Here is a 17436-nt window from a genome sequence, read left to right on the forward strand (position 1 = left end):
GATCTAACTTCATATAATCTATTTACTCGTTGTTGTCAAAACGGCTTCAATGACAAAATCAAATATTTGATGAATAAATAAATAAATATCTTCTGATTTCATGTTTATTTTTTGTTCCATCTTTAACCCTTAATGTTTCTGAGTACATTTAATATGAGAGGCTGAACACACGTGAGCCGTCCTCTTTGTTTGTGAGCCGTCCATGAGCACACGGCACTTCTTGAACATCACTTCCTGTTACTCTGACTATTTACTCTTCGCTGACTTCCTGTTCAGTTCAGCTATTCACAATCGCCACTAGGTGCTGCTAAAGGACATATAAAATAACCAATACATTGATTCCAATAAACTGTCTGTCTGTCTGTCTGTCTCTCTCTCTCTCTCTCTCTCTCTCTCTCTCTCTCTCTCTCTCTCATATATATATATATATATATATATATATATATACAGTATATATATATATATATATATATACAGTATATATATATATATATATATATATATATATATATATATATATATATATATATATATATATACAGTATATATATATATATATACAGTATATGAATGTGATATATTGACTGAGAAATTTATTAATTAAATATTCTCTTTTACTTTAAGATTATGAATCTGTTAATATACTCTGATTATACATCTGTTTATCTTGCTGTGATTTCCTCTCAGCCAATAAGCACAGTGGTTGTCCTACTTCTCTGGAGGCACGGCAGCTCCATAAGATCCACTTAGTGCTGACGTCATTAAGCTGCTTACGGCAGCAGGTGAATGGAGGCAGAACTGACAAAGATTTGTTTACATCGATGTTGGACTAAATGATATTGCGGACAGCATTATGACGACTTGTTTTAGTAGAAAGTAGAATATATACTGACCTGACGGATTATCGATCCGGATATTTCTAAGTGTGGACTTTGTGAGTGATCCAAGCAGCCAGGATGGAGTGCAGCGGCCAGGTAACTGCTGCGTCATCAGTGGGCTACATGACAATGTTGTAAACTGACTAGTTGTGTAAAGAGGCATGAAAAGGGTGCTGACAATGGTGATCCTCCACTTTCTTAAGTTGTGTGTGGCAGGTAACAGCAGCACCCATAGTATATATAAAGTCCTAGTGAGGGAATAAGGTAGCTCTGATAACAATATCTGAAAATAGCCCACTGCAGAACACGCACACACACAAGAATACATATTTCTGGTTCTGTCTCACCTCCACCTGCAATTAGCCTTTTGCAGCTGTGAGCAGCACTTCCATTTCCTTTATGCATGCACTGCATTGTGGGACAATAGTGACCACCAACTGCACACTGTAAAATGAAATGTTTTTAGTCTGCATACCTTTGCAGTGGTGATAGAAAAAATCATCCTTATTATTTTCATGAAAGTAGCAATATCTTAGTCTAAAAGTACTACATTACAAGTATAATCCCATTTGAAAATGTACTTAAGTAAGGAAGTATTATCAGCAAAATATACTTAAAGGCGCTATATTCCAAATTCAAAGTAAGTGAGATTGCCTCCACATGGCTCTCAACATGGTGACGGCTGAGCCGGCAGCTGTCAGCTAACAGTGCTGACTTTGCTAACAGTGCAAACAATGGCAGCAGTGGTGACAGAGCTAACAGTGTGTACCCATGATGACGCCGCGGGTTAGGACGGCATTATCAGTTGTAACCGCAGTGTGAGCGCAGTGCAGAGTAACGTCCACTGACCATTAGCTAGCCAGTGGGGGCCACACACTGGGACTCACATGCACTAACATGTACAAAAAGGCATGAGGACCTGCCCGGCTATGTCAACAAACCACAGTGAAGCTTGGACAACAACACACACACAGAGGGTACATCCCAAGTATCTTAATTGTGTCCACATTTCCCTCACTTGCGTTTTTTCATCGCTCATGGCTCCTCCGAGATCCAAGAAAATAAGAAAGAAGAGCTTTGGACGGCCGTCAATATGGAGGAGCAGAAGAAGCAAGGATCGAGGAGTGAGGAAATAAAAAAAAAGAGACTTGGGATGTACCCAGAGAGTGACTTCATTCTCTGCTCAGGTGGATATTACTCCACTATATCTTTACATGTCTGCTGCTACATTAATACTCTGGATTTCAAATATAGCAGCTTTAAAGTAAGTTATAAAAAGTAAAAGTACTTATAATGCAGAAGATAGCAGCCGTCAGTGATAAATGGTTGCATTACTTATTACTGATACGTTAATATCAGATTGTAGCACTTGTAAGTTATCCCGGTGGAGTAGCTTACTTTATGTTCAGTTGTGTAATTCAATGTAACAGTACAACAAGAGGACTGGTAAAAATATACCTCAAATAAATATAGAGGAGTAAAAAGTAACATACTTCCCACTGAAATGTTGTGAAGTAGAAGTATAAAGTAACGTAGGATGGAAATACTGACACAAGTATGTCAAAATTGGACTTAAGTGTAGTACTTAAATTGTTCTACTGCTCTTTTAAGTAAAACAATATTCCGTTTGGTCTTAAGTTTCTGTCTGTTCAGTGTGAATACATCACAAAACATGCTTAGTGTGCTTTGGTGCCTAGTGTGGAATTGGAAGACAGTATCTGTGTGCATGTTTTCATTCTTCTCTCCAACAGTCCAACAGAACACTGATCACCATGTTGATAAGTGAGCTAACTGTGTAACATTCACCTGCTTTAACCTCTCTCTCAATCCAATCCACTCAGCATGGGTCTAATTGATCATTTGAGTTTAGTTGTAGATTACTGCTGGTGGTTGCTTACATAGGGCAGCAGATTTCAATCTACTCTGAGCGCTGTTTTTGATACTGGATGCATGGGAAGGGCCACAATGTGCTAGTAGTTTTGTAGTGATGTTTTGCAGGTTCATCACAACTATACAGTGCTTTGTTTGTTTTACGGGTTAGTATTACGTTCCTGCTGAAGATTAATATAGGCTTTCAAACTCCTTTTCAAATCTTCCTGCCACAGCAGGTCCACTGACACTCCTCTCCACAGATATCATACAAAGACTATATAACACATACAGAAAATATTATAGGAAACATCACCATATGTACTTAGAGCAGAGCTAGAGAATCAAACATATTTACACTTTACAAATATAATTAGAATGTTTTACACTCTGGTTTACCCTCCACTATCAACGGCTGACATTGAATGAAATCTCAGTTTTGTGCCAAAAGTAGAACTCTAGTAGTGAAGAGTTATGTCACAATTCAAACACTTCTAAAACCTTATGTTAATATGAATTGGACACATCTTAAAACAGTATCAATTTTGGTCTCTGCTTTCTTCATATTGATTAGAAGAACAGTACATAGAACAGAAACTGTGTAGCTTTATAACATTAAACATTTTTCAAATCAAGCCTGTTAAATTGCTGTGGGGTGTCTTTGCTTCTGCAAACCGTACTGTAAGAAAGTGAAATAGTCTTGTTTAAACAGAAGAATTTAAACTTTAAGACCTCTACCACGTGTGCGAGTTGTCTGGTAAATGCAGACCTTTATCTGTGTTTCTGTGTCATAACAACAGGTGACACCCCAGCTGATGATGGCTGCGGGGACAGCTGTGATTGGCTCTCTCCAGTTTGGCTACAACACTGGTGTCATCAACGCTCCTCAGAATGTGAGTATTTACTGTAGTTGTGTGAGTGAAATAGAAGGAAGGAAAAAGGAAAATAAATAGAAAGAATACAAACAAATGTGTGAGAATAATGACGGTGGGAAGTGGCAGTGCCATACAACAACATGTACTCATAATACTCAAGGTGTTTTGGTGGAAGCTGAATCCATGTGATACATTCACTGCCTTCACCCAGCATTTATTTAGGGAACTAATTTAGTCCAGTTGATTCTGATTGCAGCCGCGACCGCTTTGATTGGCTCATGGGGTAAAAGAACGCCCACTCTTACTTCTTCTTAGTTGGTTATTACGGTACTGTTCACTCCTCCTTGCTGGTAGACTACTTTGCCAGAAGGAGAGCAGACGGGAGCTCCGGTGAAGTAGTCTGCCAAAGATAGGGAGTGAAATGGGGTGAACGAGCTAATGCTAGCTCTTGTCTCATTTGTGGTCTGATAAACAGTACATCAAGTACGGTACATCCATGTACCGTACTTACTTAACCAACACTCCAAAATGACAGAAGACAACAAACCAAGATGAGCTTTATTCATATTCACACTGGGCAATGGCTATCTTGTGTAGGCTGAGGATGTTTTTACTTTATTAGCATCAATACATGTTGATTCGCTTGCTAGAAGCTATCTAGCTTTGTTAAGCTTGCAAGCTAGCTAGTTTTGTTGAGATGGAGTTGGTATAACTTACCTAGGTAACACGAAGCAAAGAATTTGACAAAAAGTGACTTAAATTGCTTAGCTTTGCATTACATGCTTAGCCACTGATTAGACCGTCACAAACAGTTCAATTAAGCAACAAACCAATGATCTATGTGAGCTTTCCTGTCATGTTGGAGCACCTCTCCACGCCTCCATCAGAGCCGTCTCGATTTAGTTCACCTTGACTGAAAAGATCCATCTAGAACTTTAGATTCTTGTGTGGTTCCACAGACACTTTTTATTTAGGCAAGATAAATGCACACTTTATTTATATAGCCCAGTGAAAAACAGGGTAAACTTATGTCGGTCAGTTGCCTCCGAAGGTGCTTTGACAGATATTGGAAAAGACAGGGAACAGGTTAATGAGATGCGTTTGTTGGAGGCATTAAGGATTAAGGAGCTCAAGGTTACCAGGCAAGTTAATGAACTTGTGCTTACAGGGGGGCTACCTAAGGTCATGTGACCCTTTAAGGTTATTATGACAATAATGTGAAAGACCCAATGGGGAAAATTTACAAAGTATAATGATGCATAGTGGGTTGATGTTCCTCCAACTAATTTCCTATAAGACATTTTATTGTGAATAATATGTATGCTACCATGCACATTGACTTAGAACAGTTGTCCTGAACACTGCATCAGTATTAAAGTAAGACCTAAAAGGGGGGAAATGGGTTTAGCTAATGGGTCAAGAAGTGGTTGGTCCCATTTGATTCAGTAGTGTATGGTTGTATACTGGGATGTGATATTTGGAAGTGAAGTTAGGGATGACAGCATGTAAGACCCCTACTTACACCTTGTATTAACATGCAATCTGTATTTGTATATCTTCCATCTGGACAAGGAACAACTAAGAGTCTACAGCTGTTATTAGTGGCTCCGTGAGGCTGTACTTTGGCACAGCAGAGCTTTGAGCTAAATGCTATGCTAATATGCTCACAATAAAATGTTTACATGGCAGTTTTTAGCAGGTATAATATTAACCATCTTTGTTTGGAAAACATTTGCAAAGTAGTGCTGATGCTTGGTGTATTTAGTCTTTTACTCACGCAAACTAGGAGACTGTTATAAATTTGACTTGTAGGTGGAGCTGGAGGAAAAGGAATAAGATCAACAAAGTTAGAATAGTTCATCCTCTGGGGACCATGAATGTCTGTAATCCATCCCATAGTTCTTGAGACATATCAGTCTGAACAAAAAATATAAACGTGATGATGGTGCTCCAGGAAAACTTAGGGGATCCCTGAAGTCAATAAGTGGTGGACCAAGTGACTGACCGACATTGTTGAGAGCCACGCAACAAAAGCTGAGACAAGCAGGTTCAGTCTGTCTTTATTGATCCGACAAATTGAGTCAGAATGTGTGTTGTTTTATGTTCTAGATTATTGAAAGTTTCTACAATGAGACGTGGAGCAGCAGATTTTCAGAGCCCATCTCTCAAGGTACTTTAACAGGTCTGTGGTCGCTCTCTGTGGCCATCTTCTCTGTGGGAGGAATGTTCGGCTCTTTCTCTGTCGGCCTCTTCGTCAACCGCTTCGGCAGGTAAGACTCTTCCTATGGCCATAACACTTTATTAATATCACCTGCCCCTTGAAATGACAAACAACTCTTATTTTCTCTAAAGGAAGAACTCCATGCTCATGGCCAACGTGCTCGTCTTTATTGCTGCTGCGTTTATGGGCTTCTCCAAGCTGGCCGCTTCCTTTGAGATGCTCATCATTGGACGTTTCATAGTGGGTCTCTACTCCGGCCTCAGCACCGGCTTTGTGCCCATGTATGTTGAAGAAATCTCACCCACATCTCTGCGTGGCGCATTAGGAACTCTGCATCAACTTGGTGTAGTGATCGGTATTCTCATGGCACAGGTGAGATCCTTACTGCAACTCTTGAACTATGACTGCCTCTTCATTTCCCATCTCCAATAGCTTTAGGGCCTTTACACACGAAAAAACCCCAACACCTTCAAATGTGAATGTTCAGGCTGCCATAGCTGGTATTCAAAGAATGGAGTCTTGAATATTAGCCGACAGGAGAAATAAAAGCTGGATAAAAAACATTGATGAGGAGAAGAATTATCTTCGATATAATGTACATATCCACAGTCATAAACCACCAGTATGAAAGAGAGAAAGTGTTTTCAGCACAATAGTGACTTTGACATGACTCTGTTGTTGATACAGTTAGTTCTGGGGAAAGGTGCATTACAGGTTATCAACAGTTAAAATGGAGGACATTTTGAGTCTGTTAGAGACATAAAGACCTGCTTCTCTGCAGCTGAGGCCCCAACAGTACAGTAAGTAGCATCTTAGTAAACTTAGGGATGTTGACTATAGATGTCGACATGCACACAATAATCCAGTCATAATGAGATTAAGGTATTAATGTCAGTAGGGCCGAGCCACCACATTGTCATTGTGCCAATGTGATAATGCTGATAGTCGGAGTAAACACATTAATCCTCACACAGCGGTCTCAACATGTGAGTCCCGCCTCTCTAACAAACCGAAATAAGGTTGAGGTTGAGGTTGAGCTCGGAGCGTTCGTTCTCTTCTCGTGTTCTAATTCAAACTTCCAGACTGTGCAGATGTAACGGCTATGTGGTCACATTAAGTCATACCCTCCAATCTCCAATAATTACCTTTTGAAAAAAAAAAAAAAAAGTGAATGAAATTGTGGCAGGGGAGTCAAAAAAGAAAACACACACACACACACACACAAATGCATGGAAGTTCACACATGACAGGCAATGCAGGTTCAACAGTGTATAAATGTAACAACATCCAAATATGTTTTTGATAAAAACTGCAAATACTTTATATGTTTGTGGGTTTATATATTTATGTGTGCATCAAAAATACAGTTGTGAACATTATTCTTTGTATGTGGATTTTTGAATACATCTATATATGATACATATTTGTGTGTGCATTGAAACACAATAAATCATGAAATACATTCATGTTACACATGCTAATACTCAATGTACTAATATAAAATATGTGAAAGCAAAGTGTCGCGTGTGCTGTGCAGATCTTTGGGACTGAATCCATCTTGGGGAATGCCTTCCTGTGGCCCCTCCTACTGGCTTTCACTCTGCTGCCGGCTGTGCTGCAGTGTGTCCTGCTGCCCCTCTGCCCTGAGAGCCCCCGATACCTGCTCATCAACTGCAATGAGGAGAGCAAAGCCCGCAGCAGTGAGAAACACACACGCACACGCACACGCACACACGCAAACACAAGTCATCAATGCTTTTCTACAAGCTACTGTAGTGAAATGAGCTTGGCTGTCAGAAAGAAAGGTTGGTAATACTTCATCATTAGACCATGCATATCCTGCCACATCCTGCACCTTCAGTGTGTGGCAGCTTAATGAGTCCCCCTCCAAGCTGACTTACATGTAACTTGAGCCGCTGTCTTCCAGTCTTGGTGAAGCTGCGGGGCACTGACGAGGTAACTGAGGACATGCAGGAGATGAAAGAGGAGAGCCAGCAGATGATGAGGGAGAAGACGGTGACCATCCCCGAGCTGTTCCGCTCCCCCATATACCGCCAGCCTATCTTTGTGGCCATCATGATGCAGCTCTCGCAGCAGCTGTCTGGAATCAACGCTGTAAGTCAAAGGACCAAAGAGGAGCCGATGAGGTCTGCCAAATGCTATGATCAAATGAGGGACAAGTTAGTGACTGTACCATCCCAAGGAAGAATATAAATTGATAGGTCGTATAGTAGATTCCTCTTCCTCTCTTCCTCAGGAGGAATATTTAACCCAGTGCTACACCTTCACTGCCCTTTCACCAGGTACATGCAGTACCTGTACGTGGCATTATGTGAAAAATCACTTTCTGACCTCACCCCTTTCAAGTTTTAACTATTTTTTTCCAACATGTTAACCTATAGGAGAGATTATTAGAACGGGGCTTGATTAAACACAGGCCCTCAAAGTTGACCCATATTGGACGACCACTCCTCCTATAGACACATATCTTCTTAAAAAATAAATATAACAGTATTGTTCTCTGATTATCAGAACGCTAATGAACAAGGTTATCCACAATTTCAATACTTTTGCTAAACATTTTTGGTCCTTAAATCTTAATAAGCAAAAAAACGTAATCATTTTAATATGCTATACAGAGACACTTTACATCTTCTGAAGTTTTCATGTGGTGCTGGCTATCCCTTGAGCAACAGCAGACTTTTGAGTATGTGGTGGTTAGATCAGTCCAACACATGAATCCTTAAAGGTGCAGTGTGTAGGATCTGGTGACATCCAGTGGTGATGTAACAGATTGCAACCAACTGCAACTTCTGCTGTGTGCCAAGTGTGTAGGAGAACTTGTGGTGGAAAAAAACAATTCAATAGCACCGAGTGAGTCCTATAATACTGAATACTGAAACAAGAAACATTGAGGAAAGAAGTTTGTCTTTAAAGTATTTATTCTCTGGCCAGAGAAGGCTTCACCGTCATACTGACTGCAGTTCAGTCTGCAGAGGATGAGCCAAGAATCCAGTGTCTCGCTTGCTTATAAGCATCTCAGCACACAGGGTGGGGGAACATCAGGTATTTACATTATCACAATACAAAGCAGTTACAAGCTCCGCATTGACCCCTCCAGTCACCCCCTTCCTCTTCTGAGCCTTGTCAAACAAAGACGTGTCTTTATTACTCTTGCCTATCTCTGAGAATCTTCACACCTCAACATTCTCTGGTTGAACTGCACCCCCCCCCCATTTGGTTACTTCCTCTTATCAAAGCAAAAGCCCAAGATACCCCATATGGTCCTGTTACCACTCTCCTAGGTAACAATCATATGTCACATATATAGTTTTGTAGTGAGTAAGGCACATAAACTAAATCACAGTAGAAATGTAGTAGCACAGGGAAAATTCTCTATCACAAACTACAGTGGCCAAGGCAAAATTGTGAAACCACAAAGCGCCCTATCAAAAGCAAGTTTGGTTTGTTCGCTCTGGGCTACTGTAGGAACATGGCTCCGTGAAGACGACGTACTGTATATGTAGATACAAATGAGATCCCCCTAAATGTCACACACTGTTCCTTTAATGTTGCCTATGATTTTCAGTCTCACCTAAAATGTTGCTTCTCATTTCCCATTTCTTTATGACTGAAAAACAGAAGATGAAAATGAAATGACATAATAAGGTAGCCCAAGTCGGCAAAGATGTGTAGTGCAAAGTGAACAAAGTGAAGGTGTGAAGATCTCTACTTTTGATTTTGAAACCAGTAAGCACAGGCTGATGATGCTTTGCTCATCTCATTTGAGCTCAGACATTATGTTCTGCCTGCTGCTGTGAACGGATCCACTGATGTGAGTACACATATTTTGTAGATACACTGATGGTACTTTACATACAGTACATCGGAGCTTTTATAAAACATCAAAATAAGGATATGTGCAACAAACGCTACAAAGAGGTGTGCACTAGACAAGACAAGGCACATTTATTTATATAGCACATTTCATAATGCAAAAGCATCTGATAGATAGGCCTCCTTGCATAGGTAGACATGAGGAGGTGTTAAACAGTTGGCTAGAAACAGCTGAAGAGCATACTGAGAAGGATTGTGTAGCAAATGTAGAGTAACTGTTCCTGTGTAATGTCATCATGTTCAGGTGTTTTACTACTCCACTGGGATCTTTGAGCGGGCAGGTGTGTCCCAGCCGGTCTATGCAACCATTGGTGCAGGAGTGGTCAACACTGCCTTCACTGTGGTTTCTGTAAGTTATAAACCCCAAACCAACACAGCCTCACATGTTTACCTCTAGGACTTTATACCTTCATGTAGTAATAAGATACATTCCCTCCTTCTGTGCAGTTGTTTGTGGTGGAGCGTGTGGGCAGAAGACCCCTTCAGCTCACTGGTTTGATGGGAATGGCTGTTTCAGCAGTTTTTCTAACCGTTGCCATGGCGCTGTTGGTAAGTGTTTGAAATCATCTTGACTTAATCCATTAGGCTTTTGAAATAAAGTGAGCGATAGACTGTGTGGTGTTCTGCGTTCCTCAGGACCAGGTCAGATGGATGTCCTATGTCAGCATTGTGGCCATTTTCAGTTTTGTAGCCTTTTTTGAGATTGGCCCCGGCCCCATCCCCTGGTTCATTGTGGCCGAGCTCTTCAGCCAGGGGCCCCGACCTGCTGCCTTTGCCGTTGCTGGTTTCTCCAATTGGTCAGCCAACTTCTTAGTGGGGATGGGCTTCCCGTATGTTGAGGTAAGACAGCTTCTATTCAAATGATTAAATTTATCTTCAGTCCATAACTTTAGCTTGTGCTCATAATTCAAAAGAAATGATGTTATGCCTTTGATGTCCGGCAGCAACTCTGTGGCCCATACGTCTTCATCATCTTCACGGTCCTGCTGCTCGGCTTCTTCACCTTCACCTACTTCAAGGTTCCAGAGACTAAGGGCCTTACCTTCGATGAGATTGCAGCAGGATTCCGCCAGTCAGCTGGTCAGGGTGCTGACAAGTACTCGGCCCCTGAAGAGTTCAACACCCTCAGGGGGGACGACCCCGACCTTTGAAAGCTGCTGTACATTCACACACTGGCATGCAGCAAAGTTACCTGTTACACTTTTAGGACAGTGCTATCGTGTTTGAAATTTCCCATAAACTAATGCTAGGGTCGTTACATTAGAGCTTTAGTCTTCATACAGATGGTAATAAAGATGATGACCTGACTGACGACATCACTGGTTACTATAGGCTCAGTCTGTAGGAAGTCTGTTTTCAGCACTTGCCATGCTGGCAAGAATGGCATCACATTTAAAATGAATTGAGTGAGTAAATGAAGTGAGTGGGAGGCCGGGATGTGCTGCAGCAGAAAAAACAAGCTGGGTTAAGACTCCTGCTGACACATTTCTGCATCACTATGCACCCGTGAGCCTCTTTGCCAGAGATGGGCAAAAATACATCAAAATGTATTTTGATACAAAATACCCCTCAAATAAATGTATCAAAATAAAATACAAAATACTGGTGCCAGAAAATGTAACAAAATACAATACATGTATTTTGTATTTAAAATATAGGAAATACTTTTTTCTGGATTTTCCATTTTCTCACAATTTGGTATAGCAGAGCGTTCAGGTTTGGGCTCTATAATGTACACAAAGCTCTTTTGTGGTGAACCCCACAAAAAGGAAGAACAGTCACAGAATGTCAGTGTAACTAAGCACATCTGTGCTTGTTGATGGTCCTTCTTGAACGTCATCTTGCTGAGACATGTTGTCCACCTGGCGAACTGTAGAATGTATGAAATAATAAAACTAAGAATACTTTCATAATATGCCTTTTAAATAAAATATATTGGATATTTAATGTTTTTTTTTTTAACAAATGGACATCTACTGTCATAGCCTGGCTAACTGTGAACTATATTATCTGCCAGTAATTGATATGGCATTATGACATTCACATTGAGAAGATACAGCATAACTTGTAATACAGTGCAAGATTAGATGCTCAGACGTCTCTTGATAAAGTTATCATGAACATACAAGCTCCCAATCTCCCTCTTCCTATAGCTAGTTACTCGACTGATAAGTTAACTTGCTAAACACTGGCTATGCACTAGCCTAGACAGCATGCTAGCGTCATTAGCATGTTAGCATCGATCGCTAGCTTGATATTATAGCCATCACCATGTGTATACAATAGGCTATGTAGCCAGACCCAGACATACATTATACATCAAGCTAGTTGACATCTGTCACCAGGGGCGTTTCTAGGATTCAAAGAAAGGGGGGGCAGCAGCATGTTTGCCCCCAATTTGTTTTGGGGCCCATTTGGGGCCGTGGATATCCATTGTTTCAGACAGTTCATAGATTGGTTCAATCAGAAAGAGTGTGATTTTGCTCTGTAGTTTTGCTTGCATTCAGTATATGATAACACAAGAGACAGAATTTCAGGGTCATAGTGAAATTTGACAACACAAATATGAACCTTTCTCAAATAAAGAGAGAGAAATAATTTTCCTGCTTGTAAAGGAAAGACAGATAAACTAGCTTTCATATCCGCGTCACTCCCAAATCCTAATTCTTAAAGGGACCGCACACAATGGATGGAGAATGGACCTGACAGTGTCAACTTTATATCGTTAAGTATGATGATGGCTGTTGGATTGTAATTTGAAGGGGGAGAAAACATACAAACCAGAACGCACACACATATGTAGCATGTTAGAGTTATAAATAACTTGTCCATGTGAGAAACAATAGTTTAATTTAATGACATCACCAAAATAATTTTTTCTTTTTTTTCTTCTTTTTTTTTAAATCCAATAATGCCAAATTATTTGGGGGGGCTGAAGAACATTTTAGGGGGGCTTCAGCCCTTCGTTAGGCCTTCGTTAGGCCTCAAAAATAGGCCTAACGACGCCCCTGTCTGTCACACTAAAATATTTACCTTGACAGACAATCCGTCGAACTTGAAGATCTGAAGACTGAACTCATGAACTGTTTTTTGATTCGTGGAGAAAGTATTTTGAGTATTTTAAATACAAAATTACTCCACTCTAAAGTATTTTGTTACAAATTACGTTCGATTTTTATCGGCCCTATCAAATACAAATTACAAAATACTCAAAAGTAATTGAAATACATATTTCAAATACAAGTAATAGAAATACTGCCCATCTCTGTTTGTACCCAACCACACCACTTATACAATTTGTTTTGTTTCAGCTAAACAAACGTTACAAACTCAAAATTAAGCTAAAATTTCATTATTTTCTTTACTATGTCAATTGTTTTTGTTTTATCTTTATTGTTTTCATCAATGAACATATTTTTTACTGGAGTAAATGGCTTCATAATATCTGAATCTAGAGTGAGAAACTCATACTGTATATTGTAGCCTTTGTATATGTACTGTATAATTAATTAACTTACTGAAGTCAGTGTCCCTCTGACATTTACATAATATATTCACAGTTACATTTATATATTTACTGTATTCCTATGTAACGTCGCATTCATACCAATGGATATCTAAAGATAACTGAAATTCTATGTATGTTCTATTTTTCTGAGCTGTATTCAAAAGGCTTGCTGTCGCAATAAAACAATTTCTTCACACAGATCATTAACATATAGCAATCCATAGGAAGATTTATACATTTATATAGATGGATTGTAAAGCTGCTGCATTCCAGTCAACACATTGTGTCTGAGAGACATTACAGCAGGACTTTGTTTTTTTACAGAATGAATGAACTGTGCTGTGATTTGTACATGATGAAAGGGTTGTGTTCTACAGATAAACTGAACAGTGTTTTAGAAAATATAGGATATAACAAACAGAAGTCACATTTGATTTTTTTTCCGCTAATGATGACAACCACCTTCTATAATAATTCAGTGAACACTGTAGGGTGAGGGTAGTTGGATGCAGTGGCGGGCCGTGCATTTTATACCTGGACCTTCACTGCTGTCTAATAACCTCATGATGGCGCCACAGCTACGGTTATTTGTTCCTAGGGGTGTAACATCACGTATTCGTATTAAACCGTTCGGTACGAGGCTTACAAACCGAACAATAATTCTAGTGCATTTGGAAAATGCAGAAGCTTAAATTGTGGTAAATATAATGTTTTCGGTGGAGACACCGGTCTGTCTGTTTAGTTTTCGGGTCAGCGTCTGACCCCGGAAGCAAAACAAAACACAGCTGCGGCACGTATGTTCTGCGAGGCTATGCTAAACAACACGCACAAACTCACGCTACATTCTCCCCGCAGCGTTTAGGCAGCTGTTCCCTACTGATTCAAACAAGGCTAAGCAATCGCCACACAATCCCCATTTCTCCAGACCATAATTCTTGTTTGTAAAAGAAAACAGCCCAAACTGATTCATTTATCCGGACCCTAAACCCACGCAGGATGGTATGCTTCGTAATTAACGGACAATGCATATGGTCAAAATCGATGTAATTAACACAATGACAAGAGCGAAATCACAAGAACCAGTCACATTTATTCACAACAAAGCATGACAAAACAATCCAGCAATACTCACACTAAAGAGCAAGGGCCATTAAAATATTATTTACATCAGGGAACAATATCCATAAACGACACGATAGGCAAAATTAACACACTGCAGATGTAAAGAAAACAAAAGCAGTTTCACTTACCAAATGCTGTGGTGGGGACTCTGTTGACGCTCTCTCCTATAAACACAAAGAAAGTCTTAAAGATCTTTAGGTATGAAGGGACACGTCTAGCAGCTGAAAATAATCATGAAAGAAGTCATTGTGATACACAAACTAACATGTGCTTGGAGTAAATAGTGGTACACTGCTGCTGATACCACAATTTGACAACTTGAGGGAGCAAATATCCATTCTACATTTATTGATTCCACTGATATAAATTGACCACTTGATGGCGACATTACACATTCTTCAATTAACGCAGACTTTACGCAGGCTTTGACCGCTGGGGGCGCAAATGTTTCACTTTCGCACAGTAGACTGTAGTGCAATCTCCCGAAACGTTATTGGCCGACAGTCTACTGTGCGAAAGTGAAACATTTGCGCCCCCAGCGGTCAAAGCCTGCGTAAAGTCTGCGTTAATTGAATAATGTGTAATGTCCCCATCAAGTGGTCAATTTATATTGGTGGCATCAATAAATGTAGAATGGATATTTGCTCCCTGATGTTGTCAAACTGTGGTATCAGCAGCAGAATCATGTACCACTATTTACTCCAAGCACATGTTAGTTTGTGTATCACAATGACTTCTTTCATGATTATTGTCATACATGTACCACAATACACAAGATCTGGAAACAGAAATCTGCACATTGGTCCACCAGCTGCTAGACGTGTCCCTTCATACGTAAAGATCTTTAAGACTTTCTTTGTGTTTACAGGAGAGAAAAATATGCACACAAGATGCCCACGTGTGGAATATGAAGGAGTCCACAGGAGGAGTCTAGAACACGCCTCACCTCCTTTCAAAGTAGATGTTGCACACACTGTTGTCATCATCTGGATTGATTCCATGTGTGTAAAATTGTCCATTTCAGATTGTAATTAGCTATTTATTGTGATACCTGTTGAAGCTATAATAGAATGACGCTATAAATAGAGAATCTCAAGTACATTTGTGTCTACATAATGCTACATAATTCATGTCATTTATTCAGGTCTTTTTTCAATAAAATGCATCTTATTCCAAATCAAAATTGTACATGTGAGAGAATGCTGTTTGTCACTGTCTTTTTAAATTCCCTTATGACACCTGGGAGGCTAATTAGAAGTAGTTTTATATTTTCTGAGGCTGTTTAATGTTTCTATTGCAAAATGATCTGATATCATTGTAATATAGGCATGTGCACTGACATGCAAGTAATCTGGAACTCTATATATCCGTGTCCCTGTTGATGAAAACAAACGCACCCCTGTTGTTGCATTCATTAATTGATATTCCACAACTCGATGTTACTGTAACACTTAACACTTTATTGAATACAGTGCATGAAATGGAGAACAATCAGAAAAAACAGTGCCGTCATAAAATAGAAGACTACAATATGTACATGAAGATCTAAACTATTTACAATGTGCACGAGTATGTACATGAAGATCTAAACTATTTACAATGCATGAGTATTTACAGATATATACAGGGTGTCTACAACTCATCGCTCCACCTTGTCCACAACAGAAGTGAAGTGTTCGTAGCTGTCGTACACTGTGTTGTCCAGACCTTTTGATGTTGACATCATTTTTACAGGGCAGAAAGCCTTTCTGTTGTACTTTTTGTCCCTTGGTCGGTTGGCCACAGCATGTACAGACAGGGAGATTCTGCACTCGTGACACCTTCACTCCTACTGCAGAGGGCTGTTCCAGACTCTTTAGCTTGTACTGCGTAGCTCTGGCCCAGGACGGTGGGCTTAACTCATGAGGAGCAGACATTGTGGGCAGAGTAGTAGGGACTGATGTAGGAGGAGGAGCAGGCAGTATGGCCGTGTGGAGGGGCCAGCAGTCTCAGCGGTTGCTGTGGATGCAGAGAGGGAGGGCACAGATCTGCTGATGGTAGAGGTGGCAGAGGTGTTTCTAACTGCCGGTAGCACAAGTGGCAGTGGTGGGTGAGGCCGGGAGAGTGGCATGATTATGTCCGTCCTTCTCTTCAACACTTTAGTCCCTGCCGTGCTGGGTGTGGGCACATACTCCATCAGAGAGTAGAGTGGTGGAGGGAGGACTGCCGGCTGGTGTGGTGCTGGAGGGAGGTCAGCAGATGAGATGGAGGTGTTTTTTGTGACAGTGAAGGACTGTTTAGTGACATGCAGGTTAAGAAGGCGCTCTTGACGATGTATGAAGTCCCGTACTGTCTTAATGTTTATTTTAGGGAGAGGAATGCCTGCTTTGCAGAGGATTGGATCCTCCACCAGAATCCGGTGCTGGATTCTCTCGTAGGCCTTCTAGATGGTGCTCTTCTCAGGACTGCTGCGAGACCCTTGAGGTGAGACCACAGCAGTTTCACCAGCGTGTACGTGGGCCTGTTGAGCACTGATGTCTTGTTGAGCTGGTGCGTATCGCTTAGCCATTTTCAGCCTCTGGATCACAGCAGCATCAACAAGATGGTCCCTCTGTGTGTGGCAGCAGAGGGTGATGCCCCAGTGTGTTCTATACAGCTGGTTGAACTGCTGCGGCTGCTTGTCGTGCTCCTCCACTGCATTCCAAGCTTCAAGGACCGTGTTCCTCTGCTCAGCGGTGAGAGTCAGCTTGTCCTCTGTCAGGCTAACCTCCAGCAGAGCAGAGCCAAACTTTTCCAACCTTTCGAAGCCAGGAAGGGGGTTTGGACTGCAGGCATCCTCCTGTTGAAAAGTTGACATATAAAGGCGGTAAGTTCAAATGTAGCTGAAATACACTTGTAGAGTAAAACCACAACAACAAAATATTATTATTATAATATTAGATAGTTATATTATAATAATACATTACTAATATAACAATGAACGTACAACAGACCATTGATATCCTTTTAGCACCCAGGGAGGAAGAGGAGGAAGTGTCAGAGCAGGATGACAACTGCTGATTACATCCCTGATTACAGATTAGATTA

At 40.6% G+C, this 17436-nt stretch overlaps 1 protein-coding gene across 1 annotated transcript; it reads left to right on the forward strand.

Annotated features, from left to right (window-relative positions):
• Positions 1–956: 956 nt before the first annotated feature.
• On the forward strand, positions 957–10891 carry LOC142938493 (solute carrier family 2, facilitated glucose transporter member 1-like). Its single transcript, XM_076081704.1, has 10 exons — positions 957–974; positions 3548–3640; positions 5732–5892; positions 5975–6215; positions 7381–7543; positions 7771–7958; positions 9985–10089; positions 10188–10289; positions 10377–10580; positions 10685–10891. The coding sequence occupies exons 1-10, from the start codon at positions 957–959 to the stop codon at positions 10889–10891; spliced, it is 1482 nt and encodes a 493-aa protein (XP_075937819.1).
• The last annotated feature ends 6545 nt before the right edge of the window (positions 10892–17436 follow it).

This window comes from Anarhichas minor, unplaced genomic scaffold (genome assembly GCF_050575085.1).
Source record: "Anarhichas minor isolate MPS153535 unplaced genomic scaffold, ASM5057508v1 ptg000086l, whole genome shotgun sequence".
Taxonomy (NCBI): domain Eukaryota; kingdom Metazoa; phylum Chordata; class Actinopteri; order Perciformes; family Anarhichadidae; genus Anarhichas; species Anarhichas minor.